The 15,560-nt window shown below is 38.8% G+C and overlaps 1 protein-coding gene across 7 annotated transcripts in view; it reads left to right on the forward strand.

Annotated features, from left to right (window-relative positions):
- fcho2 (FCH and mu domain containing endocytic adaptor 2) overlaps window positions 1-15,560 on the forward strand; it is a 195,596-nt gene that overhangs the window by 162,317 nt on the left and 17,719 nt on the right. For all 7 annotated transcript variants that reach the window (XM_072914142.1, XM_072914143.1, XM_072914144.1 and 4 more), the window contains 2 exons: window positions 1,213-1,324; window positions 8,067-8,222. In XM_072914142.1, the coding sequence (XP_072770243.1) occupies window positions 1,213-1,324; window positions 8,067-8,222 (268 nt within the window). The remainder of the gene's footprint in view (window positions 1-1,212; window positions 1,325-8,066; window positions 8,223-15,560) is intronic.

Consider the following 15,560-nt stretch of genomic DNA (forward strand, 5'->3'; position numbering starts at 1 on the left):
TTTATTTTAACCAAAAGTTTTTGGTTTTATATATATATAAATATATATATATATATATATATATATATATATATATATATATATATATATATATATATATATATATATATATATATATATACACACACATATACAGTATATAGACACACTTATTTATGTATATACACACATAGATGTAACATCGTCACACAAGGGACCGCTTGTACTTTTTTTGAGGTTCTCAGTATGATCAACCAAGGTGCTCATTTTAATTTAGGTTTTTATTTATTTTTTAATACCTGTGGGCGTGTGGACGTAGCCTTGATTTCAGATGTTTTTTGTGTGAAGTAACCTACTGACTGAATCGAGAATCGAATCTGAATCAAATCGACGGCCCAGGAATTGGATCGGATCGTTAGTTGCCCAAAGATTCACACTCCTAATGACTTCGTTCACGTTGGCGTGTGGATCTTTGGGCACCCGACGATTCGATCCAATTCCGATTCTTGGGTCAAGGATTTGATTCAAACCAATTCTTGCAATGTATTATTACTTATATTATTTAACTTATAGGTAACCGGTTAGAAAAGCTCCTTTTAAGTTGCATGAAGATGGCCTAAAAACATATTCTGTTCCCCCCACCCCCCACCCCCCAAAAAAATTATATATATACAGTATATATATATATATATATATATATATACATATATATAGACACACTTATATACATATATATAGACACACTTATATACATATATATAGACACACTTATATAAATATACACATACTGTATATGTAACGTCGTCACACAAGGGGCCGCTTGTACTTTGCAAAATTTTTGAGGTTCTGAGTATGATCAACCAAGGTGCTCATTTTAATTTTAATTTTTTTAAAGTTCTCTACTGGAGCATAAACAATGTTTGTAAAAATACCTGTGTGCGTGTGGACGTAGCCTTGATTTCAGATGTTTTTTGTGTGAAGTAACGTACTGACTGAGGTCATCCTAATGGTGCCTCGTGCTCTCGGATCCCCTTTCTGTTTATTTGAAGACGACGGAGAGCCCCGGCCGTGCTAATAAATGTTCCTAATGTGACTTCTTCTTCTCCTTCGTCTTTGCATGATCAAACCTTCCTGATTGTGATGTGAGCGTTTGGAAGGGCGCCGCCCCTCCACAAGTCCGACCTGCAGCTGAGTCAACATTCACCCAACCCTCCTCCTCCTCCTCCTCCTCAGGCACGTCCCGCGGTCCCAGCCCTGTGACCCTGGCATCCCAAGATGCTTTGCCTATTGCCGTGGCCTTCACCGAGTCGGTTAATGCTTACTTCAAAGGCGCTGATCCCACAAAGTGAGTCTCACATGACCTGCTGCTCAGCGGCCGACACGCACGCATATACACTTTTTTATTTTTTTTTGTCCCGCCCTCAACCAGAGCGCGTAGCATGACGCTACGAGTTACCGTGCGTGTTGCGTGAGGCCCGACAGTGCGGATAACCTGCACGGGGCACATGATAGTCCGTGGCAGAGAAAACACGCAGACGTTTATTGCCTAACTGCTGTTAAATTGCCGCCCCGCAAAAAAGGCTTATTTTCGCAGGGATTAGCGAATGGAACATTTCACAAGCAATGCAGCGGAGCCGCCGCACGAGGCCCCAGTTTAGGAACCGCAGCACCCCCGGCGGGACCCCCCCAACCCCCTCCGCCCTCCGCCCCAGCCCAAACCCAGCCTCTGTTTGGAAATTGGACCTGAAACAGAGAGCTTTTTATACACTGTAGATATACTGTGTGATGCAGTGAGACGAGCAGAGGGCTTTACACCTGCACAGCAAATCATCCAGGGGAGGATTTGGCACATTTATGTGAATATTAAGACCTAGTGCACATGCGTATCAAAACATTCCACATGCTGTTTTTGTGATTTCGCTGACACTCGAGCAGTGCAGAAACAAGTAAGCTGATGGATAAACAGAAGGATACTTTTACAACTGTAAAAGGCTTCGGATTTTTGGCTAAAGTATCCCACAATTCATTGCCAGCAGCCTTATTGAAAGTCTTGAGCAGGGGTGTCCAATCTACAGACGCCTTCAAATTGGCCCGCGAGATGTCATGAGTTTAATTAAGAATCTTGCCCGCAGGGAGATCGCGTTCGTTTTAAAAGTCTGGCACTTTTGATGTTGCTTTTTGTCGTCATCTAGTGGACAACATGAGTTTTTAAGGTCAACTACCGTTAATTATTGTATGCTCAGAGGAGAACCATGCGCAGCACCTACTTATACGACCTAATGTAAACAACCTTCCCTAGTCATAATGCAAAAAAACTTTTTTTTTAAATCCAACCAACACAAAATACTTGTGAACATTTAAAATAAAATTAAAAAAAATCTTAAATTACACCAATTTGAATCCATTACAAACCAATATGGGGAAAATGCAAAACACTCTCCACATTCATGCATGTTTGCCGCATTTTAGCTGCTTGATACTTCTAAATGATTACAAAAGGTTAAGGATGTCGTCACAGAAATAATAAACAAGGTAGGAGTCCAACTTTCACATACTCTTAATATCCAATTATAATAATGATTCATATCTAATTAAATCTATTATATTAATATAATATATACACATCTATTTGTATAGGCTATATATATATGTATACATATATATGTTTATATGTATATATTAGAGATGTCCAATATCGGCCTGCCAATATTATCGGCAGGCTTATATTAGAGATGTCCGATAAATGCGTTAAAATGTAATATCGAAAATTATCGGTATCGTTTTTTGTATTATCGGTATCGTTTTTTTTATTTTTATTTATTAAATCAACATAAAAAACACAAGATACACTTACAATTAGTGCACCAACCCAAAAAACCCCATTCACTCAAAAGGGTTGTTTCTTTCTGTTATTAATATTGTGGTTCCTACATTATATATCAATATATATCAATACAGTCTGCAAGGGATACAGTCCGTAAGCACACATGATTGTGTGTGCTGCTGGTCCACTAATAGTACTAACCTTTAACAGTTAATTTTACTAATTTTCATTAATTACTAGTTTCTATGTAACTGTTTGTATATTGTTTTACTTTCTTTTTTATTCAAGAAAATGTTTTTAATTTATTTATCTTATTTTATCAATTTTTTAAAAAAGTACCTTATCTTCACCATACCTGGTTGTCCAAATTAGGCATAATTATGTGTTAATTCCACGACTGCATATATCGGTTGATATCGGTATCGGTTGATATTGGTATCGGTAATTAAAGAGTTGGACAATATCGGAATATCGGATATCGGCAAAAAGCCATTATCGGACATCCCTAGTATATATGTATACATGTGTACATGTATATGTTTATATGTATACATGTATATGTATACATGTATATGTGTACATGTATACATATATATGTGTACATGTATACATATATATGTGTACATGTATACGTGTACATGTATACGTATTCATGTGTACGTGTATATATGTGTACATGTATACGTGTACATGTGTACATGTATACATGTGTATACATACAAACGTGTATATGAAAGAGGCGCCGTTGAACGAGAAGGAGCCTTCTCCTCCGCTGTGACATAAGTCTGCTCTGGCATTTTTTTTGCCAGAAAAGTCCGTTCTCATCACAATTAAAACTTGCTGTGGTAGGAAGCCTGCTTCGTCGATTCTTCCATACTTTGTGAGCGCCATTAATGTACTCCAGTCCTCGCAAATAGTGTTCTTTTTTTTAACCGCACACCGATTTCCTTCTTCTTTCCACGCTGGTCTGTTGGCTTTTTGGGACTCATATTGAGTTAGCAAAATGGACACAACTTGTCAAAAGGCGAAAAATACACAGAAAAGGCACACTGAGAAGTGACCAGCAGTGTACTAGTGTACTCTCCAAAAATGCTGTGCCCTGCTTTTTGGCAGCAGGCGGGACACAAAATTAATGAATGAAGCGTACACCAAGGCTTATTTGGCTCTATCTAAAAGCTTGTAAATCGAAAAGTTTGTAAATCCAGGTTCCACTGTACTTCCTGAATGTTTCAAATCACACGCTGCTTGTTCTTTCCTCTCTTGGGCTCATGCAAACTGGAAAAATGCTGTAAAAAGTAGGGATGTAATGGCTTTATAAATACCACAGTATTCACAATAATACTGTGACGTGTGACGGTATCAAATGAAAACTTGGTGAGTATAGTTTTTTTCTGGTGTTTTCGCATTGACCGCGTCTGTAATTTAACTACATGCGCAAAGTGAAGCGTGTTTGAATTCTATGAGAATAATTGTTTTTTGGACATTAAATGTGTCCATAACTGGTTGAGTTATGTAGGTAACAAACAAGCCCAGGCCAAAATAAAACTTATAAAAAAAGTCTATGTTCTTCCAAGCGCACTACCTTCGTTTCGAGCGTTTCCACGGCGACACAGAACAAGCAGGTCTCGACACGCACAGCGGGATACAGGATACACCCTGGACAACTTTTCATCTCATAAACCATCACACTGAAAATATATTTGAAGCCAAACATCAGTTTGTAAGGTGTTTATATTATTAAAACAGTGTTGGCGCTAGGAATTTTCAAAACGGGGGTCCCTGGGACCCCATCAAGTCGTAAAAATGGGGTCCCACAGTAAAATTTTTGGGGTCCCACTTTTTTGTAAGCGTTTTGAAAACAAATGATAAATGTATGCATTATCCTGTTATATCTCACATCCTATATTGTGTTTTGAAAAAAAGGTAGTCCTAAACGTTACTTAATTCATTAAAAAAATAATACAAAAGAAAACACATTTTTATGCATACGTAAATTAATTCAGTTATAAACATTCATTCACTTTCTTCTTTCCTTCATGGATCTAAACTTTACCACTGCTGGCTTTTTTTCCCTATATTTTCATTTAATAAGTTGTAGGTGTATTTATTTAAAGTTAAATTGGTAGTGTACTTTTTTAAGAAACAACATTTCCCAGACTAATATAAAAATGACCACCGTAGAGGACACTGCTTCCCATAATGTAAAAGTTGAAAGGCACTAAACTGTATATTATAGTTTTACATAATTGTTACACTGGATGTTTACATAGATAGATAGATAGATGAATAGATTGATAGTACCTTATTGATTCCTTCAGGAGAGTTCCCTCAAGAAAACATAAATTCCAGCAGCAGTGTACAGAATTGAGATCGAATTTAAAAAGTAAAAAGTGAATAATGGGGGTATAAATGGAAATAAAATAGAAAATATAACAATAAAAATAAAAAGCAACAATAAGAATAAAAATATAACAGTTAAAATAAGAATATAACAAGAGAGACTAGGCAGTAGTGACCATGTTATGAAAATGTATGTTACTTTACAGCAGTGGTCCCCAAACTACGGCCCGCGGGCCGGATCCGGCCCCCCCAGCATCCAAAATCCGGCCAACAGGAAGTCCCAAGTAATTTTTTTTAATTTTATTTTTTAATTTTATTTTTTTAATCTTTCCTTTCTAATCCATTTTTTACCACTTGTTACTCTTGGTGTCTCCTAGCCGCTCAGGCAAATCATATTGTCTAAAAATGAATTTTACCATCGATAACGTGACAATGTTAATGTTGATGAACACCAATGTTAATTGATGTTAAATGACAAAACGGATTATACAGACAATGTATATATATATATATATATATATATATACACACAGCCTGGCCCCCGGCCAAATTTTTTTAACCCAATGCAGCCCCCGAGTCAAAAAGTTTGGGGATCCCTGCTTTACAGACACATAATTGTTATTCTTCAAAAAAATTGCTTGAAACTGTAGATGTTCCTGCACAATTATTTGCACTTAGAAATACTTGTTTTTAGTTATAAATACGACGAGAAAATGTTAGCATTATGTTTGCGTTTTTATCCCTAAACAATTCTGACACTTCATTTTGCACACTATAGCATTTTTACCGAGCTTTTGTTTTGGTTACATATACTGCAATAAATAGTGGCCTTAATACCGTGACCATATCGTACCGTGAGATTTAGTACCGTTACACCCCTAGTAAAGTTAAAGGGGAACATTATCACAATTTCAGAAGGGTTAAAACCATTAAAAATCAGTTCCCAGTGGCTTATTTTATTTTTCGAAGTTTTTTTCAAAATTTTACCCATCACGCAATATCCCCAAAAAAAGCTTCAAAGTGCCAGATTTTAACCATCGTTATATACACCCGTCCATTTTCCTGTGACGTCACATAGTGATGCCAACTTAAACAAACATGGCGCATAGAACAGCAAGCTATAGCGACATTAGCTCGGATTCAGACTCGGATTTCAGCGGCTTAAGCGATTCAACAGATTACGCATGTATTGAAACGGATGGTTGTAGTGTGGAGGCAGGTAGCGAAAACGAAATTGAAGAAGAAACTGAAGCTATTGAGCCATATCGGTTTGAACCGTATGCAAGCGAAAACGACGAAAACGACACGGGAGAAAGCGAGGACGAATTCGGCGATCGCCTTCCAACCAACGATTGGTATGTGTTTGTTTGGCATTAAAGGAAACTAACAACTATGAACTAGGTTTACAGCATATGAAATACATGCACTTTGAGAGTGCAGACAGCCCAATTTTCATCAATTAATATATTCTGTGGACATACCCTCATCCGCTCTCTTTTCTTGAAAGCTGATCTGTCCAGTTTTGGAGTTGATGTCAGCAGGCCAGGGAAGCTAGGGTCGATATTCTTCTCTTGATCATCTTCGGTGGCATAAGGGACGGTGTGAGCCAAGACATCCAGAGGGTTTAGCTCGCTCGTCTGCGGGAACAAACTGCCGCCATTGCTTGCCGTGCTACCGAGATCCTTTGTCCCTGAATTGCTCACATACTCCGGCAGATTCAATGGGTGTCTGGCGGCAGATTTCTTTGACTTTATCGTTAGAAATGCATCTGCTTTGAGTGTCGCAGGATATCCACACATTCTTGCCATCTCTGTCGTAGCATAGCTTTCGTCAGTAAAGTGTGCGGAACAAACGTCCAATTTCTTGCCACTTTCGCATCTTTGGGCCACTGGTGCAACTTGAATCCGTCCCTGTTCGTGTTGTTACACCCTCCGACAACACACCGACGAGGCATGATGTCTCCAAGGTACGGAAAACAGTCGAAAAAACGGAAAATAACAGCTGATTTGACTCGGTGTTTGAGAAAATGGCGGATTGCTTCCCGATGTGACGCCACGTTGTGACATCATCGCTCCGAGAGCGAATATTAGAAAGGCGTTTAATTCGCCAAAATTCACCCATTTAGAGTTCGGAAATCGGTTAAAAAAATATATGGTCTTTTTTCTGCAACATCAAGGTATATATTGACGCTTACATAGGTCTGGTGATAATGTTCCCCTTTAAAGTTAGGGGGAAAAAAACACTCAAAGTAGCAATTAGCACAGTAGCTAACAGCAGCACTGCTGTGCTGACTGAAAGAGCCCCAAAGATCGATCAGCCCGTCCACAAAGGGTGTGCTGCCGGGCACAAAATAGCTCCGCGGGTGGATGAAACGTTCGTACACCAAAGTGTGTTTTTATTCGATCTGCGGTTAATAAATTGAAAGGTTTGTACAATGAGGGGTATGTAAATGGAGGTTCCACTGTGGTATAAACTGGCTCATATGAAGACATTGCTTCTTGACTCAACGCATTGCATAGTTTTTTACTCCACACGTTGACGCGCTAAATGTGCAAACAAGGAAGTTCCCGCCAACCTTTCTTTCTTTAGTTTATTTCGAACATGAACACACTTACATCATAATACATCACACAATTTCATATCATTTCATTTTACATCATGCCCGAAAAGGAGTAGGAAGAAGCAAAGCTTATTTAATCCTACCCCTTTCCCACTTCAAAGCGTTTACAAATATATAGAATCATTTACTGACCTTTTTATATAATAAAATAACATCTATGAATTAGTATACAACAGTTTTGTAATATGTAATTAATTGATTAATTCAGTCATTATTAATATACTGAGATGAAGAATATACCTTATATACCTTGAATCCTCTTGCCGTGGTTGACAAAACGTCCTCTTTTTGCCGTCCTCCCAGGTGCATCGTGAAAATCACGGGGGACATGACGCTGTCGTTCCCTGTGGGCATCATCAAGGTGTTCACCGGCAACCCCTCCCCCGCCGTGCTCACCTTCAAGCTGAAGAACACCAGCAGGCTAGAGCAGATCCATCCCAACCAGCAGCTCCTCTTCAGGTAATAAAAAACAAATTCTAATAAAAATATATAAAAAAGGGAAATACCGACTGTATGATCCACAAAACAAAAAAGAAGCGCGTGATCCAACACTGTTGGCATTAACGCACTTTTTGTGTCCTTTTACGCATTGAAATCAGAAAGGACGCGAATTTCCAGATGTCTACTTCCACGTGCTATTGCTTTCGTCACGGCGAGCAATAAACCCAAGAAGCAAAGCTTCAATGAAAAGTGTCTCCTGAAGCCACTTTTCATTGAATGGCTCACTTATGAAGATGAGAATATGTTTTGCACGCCATGTAAACGGGCTAATAAAAAGAACACCTTTACGACCGGGTGCACTTATTTTCAAAGATCCAGCCTCACCAGGCACCGAGAAACATCGTGTTGCACCTTTCCTGCTTGTCGGCTCCCAGACCGTGGTCGAGACGTTCCCTCCAGGGCCGATGTACTGTATGTCGGGGGTAACACCCTCCACTTCACCTGGCAGTGGGTCCCTACAGTTCCGCTCTTTAGTTGGAATGAGGCCGTCGATTTGTTACAACTCTTTATTTATGTTTTCCACAAAGCCAAGCGGGCATCCACCGTGCTATTAACACTCCTGAACATGCTAGCGCTCCCTCTCCTAACTCGCCCACTCACTTACACACGTCACTCACCCCACATAATGTCATTCTTAAAGGGGAACACACAGCTTATGGCCATCACGCCGACATAGTGCAATACATCCGACACTGATTGTTATTTATTACTCCGGTACTCTTGTCTTGTTCTGTATATTGTACAGTAATTTGTGTTTGTATATTGTACAGGATTGCTTATTATTTTGGTTGGATAGTAGTCGGTTTATTTCAATTCTTAGTTTTATCTTTATTACCTCTTTTGTAATGAATTTTTATCCCATATTTGTTCCCACTACCGCACCTTAAATTGGAGTCCTTATTCTCGTTATATGCAAATATAATGACAATAAAGTCCATTCTATTCTATTCTACGTAACCAGAGAAGAAATGCTAGAGGCATTGAGTGCCACTGTATTAAATGACATTGAAACTAACTTGCAAAATTCTGAGTTTGTTGGTGTTATTTGCCATGAAAGTGCAGATGTGGCGGTTTTTATACGGCTGGATGATCTACATACAGGTGAGAATAATCACTTCAATTGGTCATATGCATGTATGCCCTGGCACACCAATATCATCATTTCATGACCGAAGCAAAAAACTTTGTACACGTTTATTCTGAAATACAGTCGCGATCAAAAGTTTACATACACTTGTAAAGAACATAATGTCATGGCTTTGTTGAGTTTCCAATCATTTCTACAACTCTTATTTTTTTGTGATAGAGTGATTGTGCTTTAAATGGGACAATGAAAAAGGAGGATTACCTCCAAATTCTTCAGAACAACCTAAAACATACTTGCCAACCCTCCCGGATTTTCCGGGAGACTCCCGAAATTCAGCGCCTCTCCCGAAAACCTCCCGCGACAAATTTTCTCCCGAAAATCTCCTGAAATTCAGGCCGAGCTGGAGGCCACGCCCCCTTCAGCTCCATGCGGAACTGACCTGTTTTCACGTCCGCTTTCCCACAATATAAACAGCGTGCCTGCCCAATCACGTTATAACTGTAGAATGATGGAGGGCGAGTTTTTGGTTTCTTATGTGGGTTTATTGTTAGGCAGTTTCATTAACGTCCTCCCAGCGCGGTAACAACACACAACAGCAGTCACGTTTTCGTCTACTGTAAAGCAGTTCGTCTGCCGTAAACAGCAATGTTGTGACACTCTTAAACAGGACAATACTGCCATCTACTGTACATGCATATGTGACAATAACATCTAGGGCTTTTAGAGTGCAGTGCACAACTGCGCGCACAACAAGGAGACGAAGCAGAAGAACGAGGAAGATACAGCCGTGGCGACGACGAGTAAGATGAAGAAATACGCTTGTAAGTTCCAAGCCGCAGCTGCGATTGGACCTGGATAGCCTCCGGGAAGAAGTAGTGGACTACCAAGTGCTTGGCAGTGAAGATCTTCCTCAGGAAGCAAAGATTGACCGGTTTTGGGCCATGCGAGGGAGAGATGGAAGATTCCAGACTCTAATGCATTTGATGAAAGCACTTTTGTGCGTGCCACACAGCAATGCATCATCAGAGAGGGTGTTCAGCATGGTTAGAAAAATAGTGACAGAGAATAGAACAAGGATGGACAATTCAACCCTTAACTCAACTATGACTAGATGAGTGTTATGTGTGTGTATATGTGTAAATAAATGAACACTGAAATTCAAGTATTTCTTTTATTTATTTATATATATATATATATATGCATATATATATATATATATACTGTATATATATATATATATATATATATATATATATATATATATATATATATATATAGCTAGAATTCACTGAAAGTGAAGTATTTCATATATATATATGAAATACCTGACTTGGTGAATTCCATCCATCCATCCATTTTACTGCTTATTCCCTTTGGGGTCGCGGGGGCGCTGGAGCCTATCTCAGCTACAATCGGGCGGAAGGCTGTGTACACACTGGACAAGTCGCCATCTCATCGCAGGGCGACTTGGTGAATTCTAGCTGTAAATATACTCCTCCCCTTGTAACCACGCCCCCAACCACAGTTGGGTGTTCCAACAGGACAATGGCCCCAAACACACGTCAAAAGTGGTAACGGAATGGCTAAATTAGGCTAGAATGAAGGTTTTAGAATGGCCTTCCCAAAGTCCTGACTTAAACGTGTGAACAATGCTGAAGAAACAAGTCCATGTCAGAAAACCAACACATTTAGCTGAACTGCACCCATTTTGTCAAGACGAGTGGTCTAAAATTCAACCAGAAGCTTGCCAGAAGCTTGTGGATGGCTACCAAAAGCGCCTTATTACTGTGAAACTTGCCAAGGGACATGTAACCAAATATTAACATTGCTGTATGTATACTTTTGACCCAGCAGATTTGGTCACATTTTCAGTAGACCCATAATAAATAAAAAGAACCATGTGCTCCAATCACTCTTATCACAAAAAAATAAGTAAATAAATTATTGGAAACTCAAGACAGCCATGACATTATGTTCTTTACAAGTGTATGTAAACTTTTGATCGCGACTGTAAATACACCTACAACTTATTAAATGAAAATATATTAAAAAAAATACAGGCAGCGGTAAAGTTTAGATCCATGAAGGAAAGAAGAAAGTGAATGAATGATTATAACCGATTAAATTTACATATGCATAAAAATGTGTTTTCTTTTGTATTTTTTGTTGAATGAATTAACTTTTATGACAACCTTTTTTCAAAACAATATAGAATGTGAGATATTACAGGATAATGCATACATTTATCATTTGTTTTTAAAACAGATACAAATAAGTGGGACCCCAAAAATTTACCGTGGGACCCCATTTTTATGACTTGATGGGGTCCCTGGGACCCCATTTTGAAAATTCCTAGCGCCAACACTGATCCAAAAACAGAGAGCAAAAGAGGCCCACGTCATGCAGGAAATTCAATTAGTCGGCCGACCTGAGCGTATTATTAAGCTGTCAGGGAAATACTTTCCAGCAGACGTGCGCAGTCAGGTCGGTCTGAAATAGCAAACAACAGCGCAACTTCACAGGACATCCGCTCCATTTAGCGCTCGTTTGTGTTTAAAAGGCGGCGATGTGGTCGGGCTCTTTTTTTTTCCCCCCTGAGAAAGTTGTGCATAAAAACGCTCCATGAAGCACACACGTGTCCATCAAATATCCATTACGCGTCATTATTGTCGTCATCAGCTTGTTATTTGCTATAATGGGCCTGCTGCAGGTGGCACCAGCTATAAACACGGAAGTCACGTGGAGGAAAAGCTTGTTTGTCTGTTGCCTTGGTAACGCCCAGAACACAACTAGTAAGCTCCAATACATGAGCTGTATCAAAACCATGCTTTGATAATGATTAGGGGTGCATGAAGAACAGCAAGGGAAAAAATCCTCCCTTTGACCCCATATTTATGAACAAGTACAACACAATAGCAACAAAACCAATGCTGGAATAAAGCTGCTCAGTCAGCATTGATAAAGCTGATGAGTTGATTGTAAACGACAGTACGACAAGTGTAACACGCACAACTTTCACATCAGCAGCTGAGTAGCAACATTTTAAAGTGCATTTAGGAGACAAAGGCTCGTCCACGTCTTTGTCTCCTCAAGGCTTAACTACTGCAACGCACAACTCCCCAGCAAGAACATCCAGAAGCTGCAATACATACAGAATAGCGCTGCTAGGATCCTGATGAGAGTGCGGAAATATGACCATATCACACCAACTCTCAAATCCCTTCACTGGCTTCCTGTTCCACTCAGGATTGAATACAAAGTCTCCCTACTAACCCACCAGTGCCTCCATGGAAATGCCCCCCTCTACCTCAAAGAACTACTCACCCCCAAATCCTCCACTCGACACCTCCGCTCCGGACAGGCTAACCTCCTCCAACCTCCGAGGACAAAGCTACGAACAATGGGAGACCGGGCTTTCTGCTCCGCCGCTCCCAGTCGGTGGAACACTCTACCTGACCACCTGAGGGCACCACAGACTGTAGATGCTTTGAAAAAAGGCTTAAAAACTAGAGATGTCCCAATAATATCGGCCGATAAATGCGTTAAAATGTAACATTGGAATTTATCGGTATCGGGTTTTTTATTTTTTATTTTTTATTAAATCAACATAAAAAACACAAGATACACTTACAATTAGTGCACCAACCCAAAAAACCTCCCTCCACACTCGTTCACACTCATTCACACAAAAGGGTTGTTTATTTCTGTTATTAATATTCTGGTTCCTACATTATATATCAATATATATCAATACAGTCTGCAAGGGATACAGTCCGTAAGCACACATGATTGTGTTTGCTGCTGGTCTACTAATAGTACTAACCTTTAACAGTTAATTTTACTAATTTTCATTAATTACTAGTTTCTATGTAACTGTTTTTATATTGTTTTACTTTCTTTTTTATTCAAGAAAATGTTTTTAATTTTTTTATCTTATTTTATTAATTTTTTTAAGAAGTACCTTATCTTCACCATACCTGGTTGTCCAAATTAGGCATGATAATATGTAAATTCCACGACTGCATATATCGGTTGATATCGGTAATTAAAGAGTTGGACAATATCGGAATATCGGATATCGGCAAAAAGCCATTATCGGACATTCCTATTAAAAACCCTTCTTTTTAAAAAAGCCTTTTTTTAGATATATGCATACTAGTTCTAGCTATTTGGCTGTTCTAGTTTTTATTTATTTTTATTTTTTATTATCTTTTTATTTTAATTTTTTTTAATACACTGTAGCACTTTGAGGTTGTTTCCTCAATGTAAAGTGCTTTTTACAAATACAATCTATTATTATTATCATTTGCAGGGCACCTAACGATTTGTGACAATTCGATTCAGAATCGATCCAACACAACTCTCGATTCAAACCGATTCTCGCCATCTAATAGTTGGTATAATAGAATGGAACTTTTCAAAACAGGTTGCAGGTTAGAAACGCTCCTTCTGGTTACATGGAGATGGCCTAAAACGTATTTAACAATAATAAAATACAATTATGATTTTTTTTTTAATGGCGTGGTTCGATTGGTAGAGCGGCTTGAGGGTTCCTGGTTCGATCCCCAACTTCCGCCATCCTCGTCACGTCCGTGGTGTCCTTGGGCAAGACACTTCACCCTTGCTCCTGATGGGTGGTGGTTAGGGCCTTGCATGGCAGCTCCCGCCATCAGTGTGTGAATGGGTGTGTCAATGTGGAAATAGTCTCAAAGTGCTTTGTTATCTTGAAGGTAAAAAAGCGTTATACAAGTATAACCCGTTTACCAAATTGTAAATAATTTTTTAATCTGGATGAATAAGAAATGCGATTCCGAATTGAACCAATTTTTTTGTGCACCCCTAAGAGCTACAGTAGATACGGCCGCTGGATGTTGATCACTCATTAGACTTCGAAAGCTGCTTTACTAAATCCTTGTTTATCGCTGTTAATTGGTTCTGGGCCTGACCATGGTAGGAATTATTCATTCTAAATCAAATATTTTCATAGCGAAATCATTAAAAAAAACCTTCTAAATACAGTTTTTACCAATATGAAAGCCCTCTGCACATGAAATAACACTATAATAGTCACCGGGGACGGCGTGGCGAAGTTGGGAGAGTGGCCGTGCCAGCAATCTGAGGGTTACTGGTTCAATCCCCACCTTCTACCATCCTAGTCACGTCCATTGTGTCCTTAAGGAAGACACTTCACCCTTGCTCCTGATGGGTCGTGGTTAGGGCCTTGCATGGCAGCTACCGCCATCAGTGTGTGAATGTGCGTGTGTATGGGTGAATGTGGAAATAGTGTCAAAGCGCTTTGAGTTCCTTAAAAAAGGTAGAAAAGTGCTATACAAGTACAACCCATTTACCATTTACCTTTACTCTCCTTTAATGCAGTGGTTCTTAATATTTTTGACCTCGGGGCCCCAACTTTTCCACTATAGAAGGGCCTGGGGTCCAGGGGCGGTCCTGGCTAGATTTACAGCTTGGGCGTACCATGCTTTGGCCTCCCCACACGCCCCCACCCCTTTTAACATGTTCTAATTACACTTCTGTTAAAACGTAATAATTACTCATTCTTCTGTTGTTTGGATACTTTACATGAGTTGTGGGTGATGCTACAAATTCAGGCATGTATCCAATATGTAATATAAGTAGTTACAGGATCATACTTAAAGTTATCCTGTATTTCCTAAGTTTATAAACCACAAAAGATTTTGTGATAATTAAAAAATATCAATGTAATCATTGTAGTATCGACTATATATGGCTTTTGTACTTGGTATCGTTACAGCAGGGGTGCTCACACTTTTTCTGCAGGCGAGCTACTTTTCAATTGATCAAGTCGTGGGGATCTACCTCATTCATATATCATATATATAATTTATATTTACTTATTTATGAAATATATGTTTTTGTTAACAAGTTAAAGGTGTTTAATGATAATGCAAGCATGTTTAACACATAGTTAATATTGTTAATACATTAAAGGTGTTTAATGATAATACAAGTATGTTTAATACATATAGTTAATATTGTTAACAAGTTAAAGGTGTTTAAAGATAATGCAAGCATGTTTAACACATATAGTTAATATTGTTAACAAGTTAAAGGTGGTTAAAAAATAATACAAGCATGTTTAACACAAATAGTTAATATTGTTAACAACTTAAAGGTGGTTAAAGATAAAACAAGCATGTTTAACACATATAGTTAATATTGTTAACAAC

This window comes from Nerophis lumbriciformis, linkage group LG11 (assembly GCF_033978685.3).
Source record: "Nerophis lumbriciformis linkage group LG11, RoL_Nlum_v2.1, whole genome shotgun sequence".
Lineage (NCBI taxonomy): Eukaryota > Metazoa > Chordata > Actinopteri > Syngnathiformes > Syngnathidae > Nerophis > Nerophis lumbriciformis.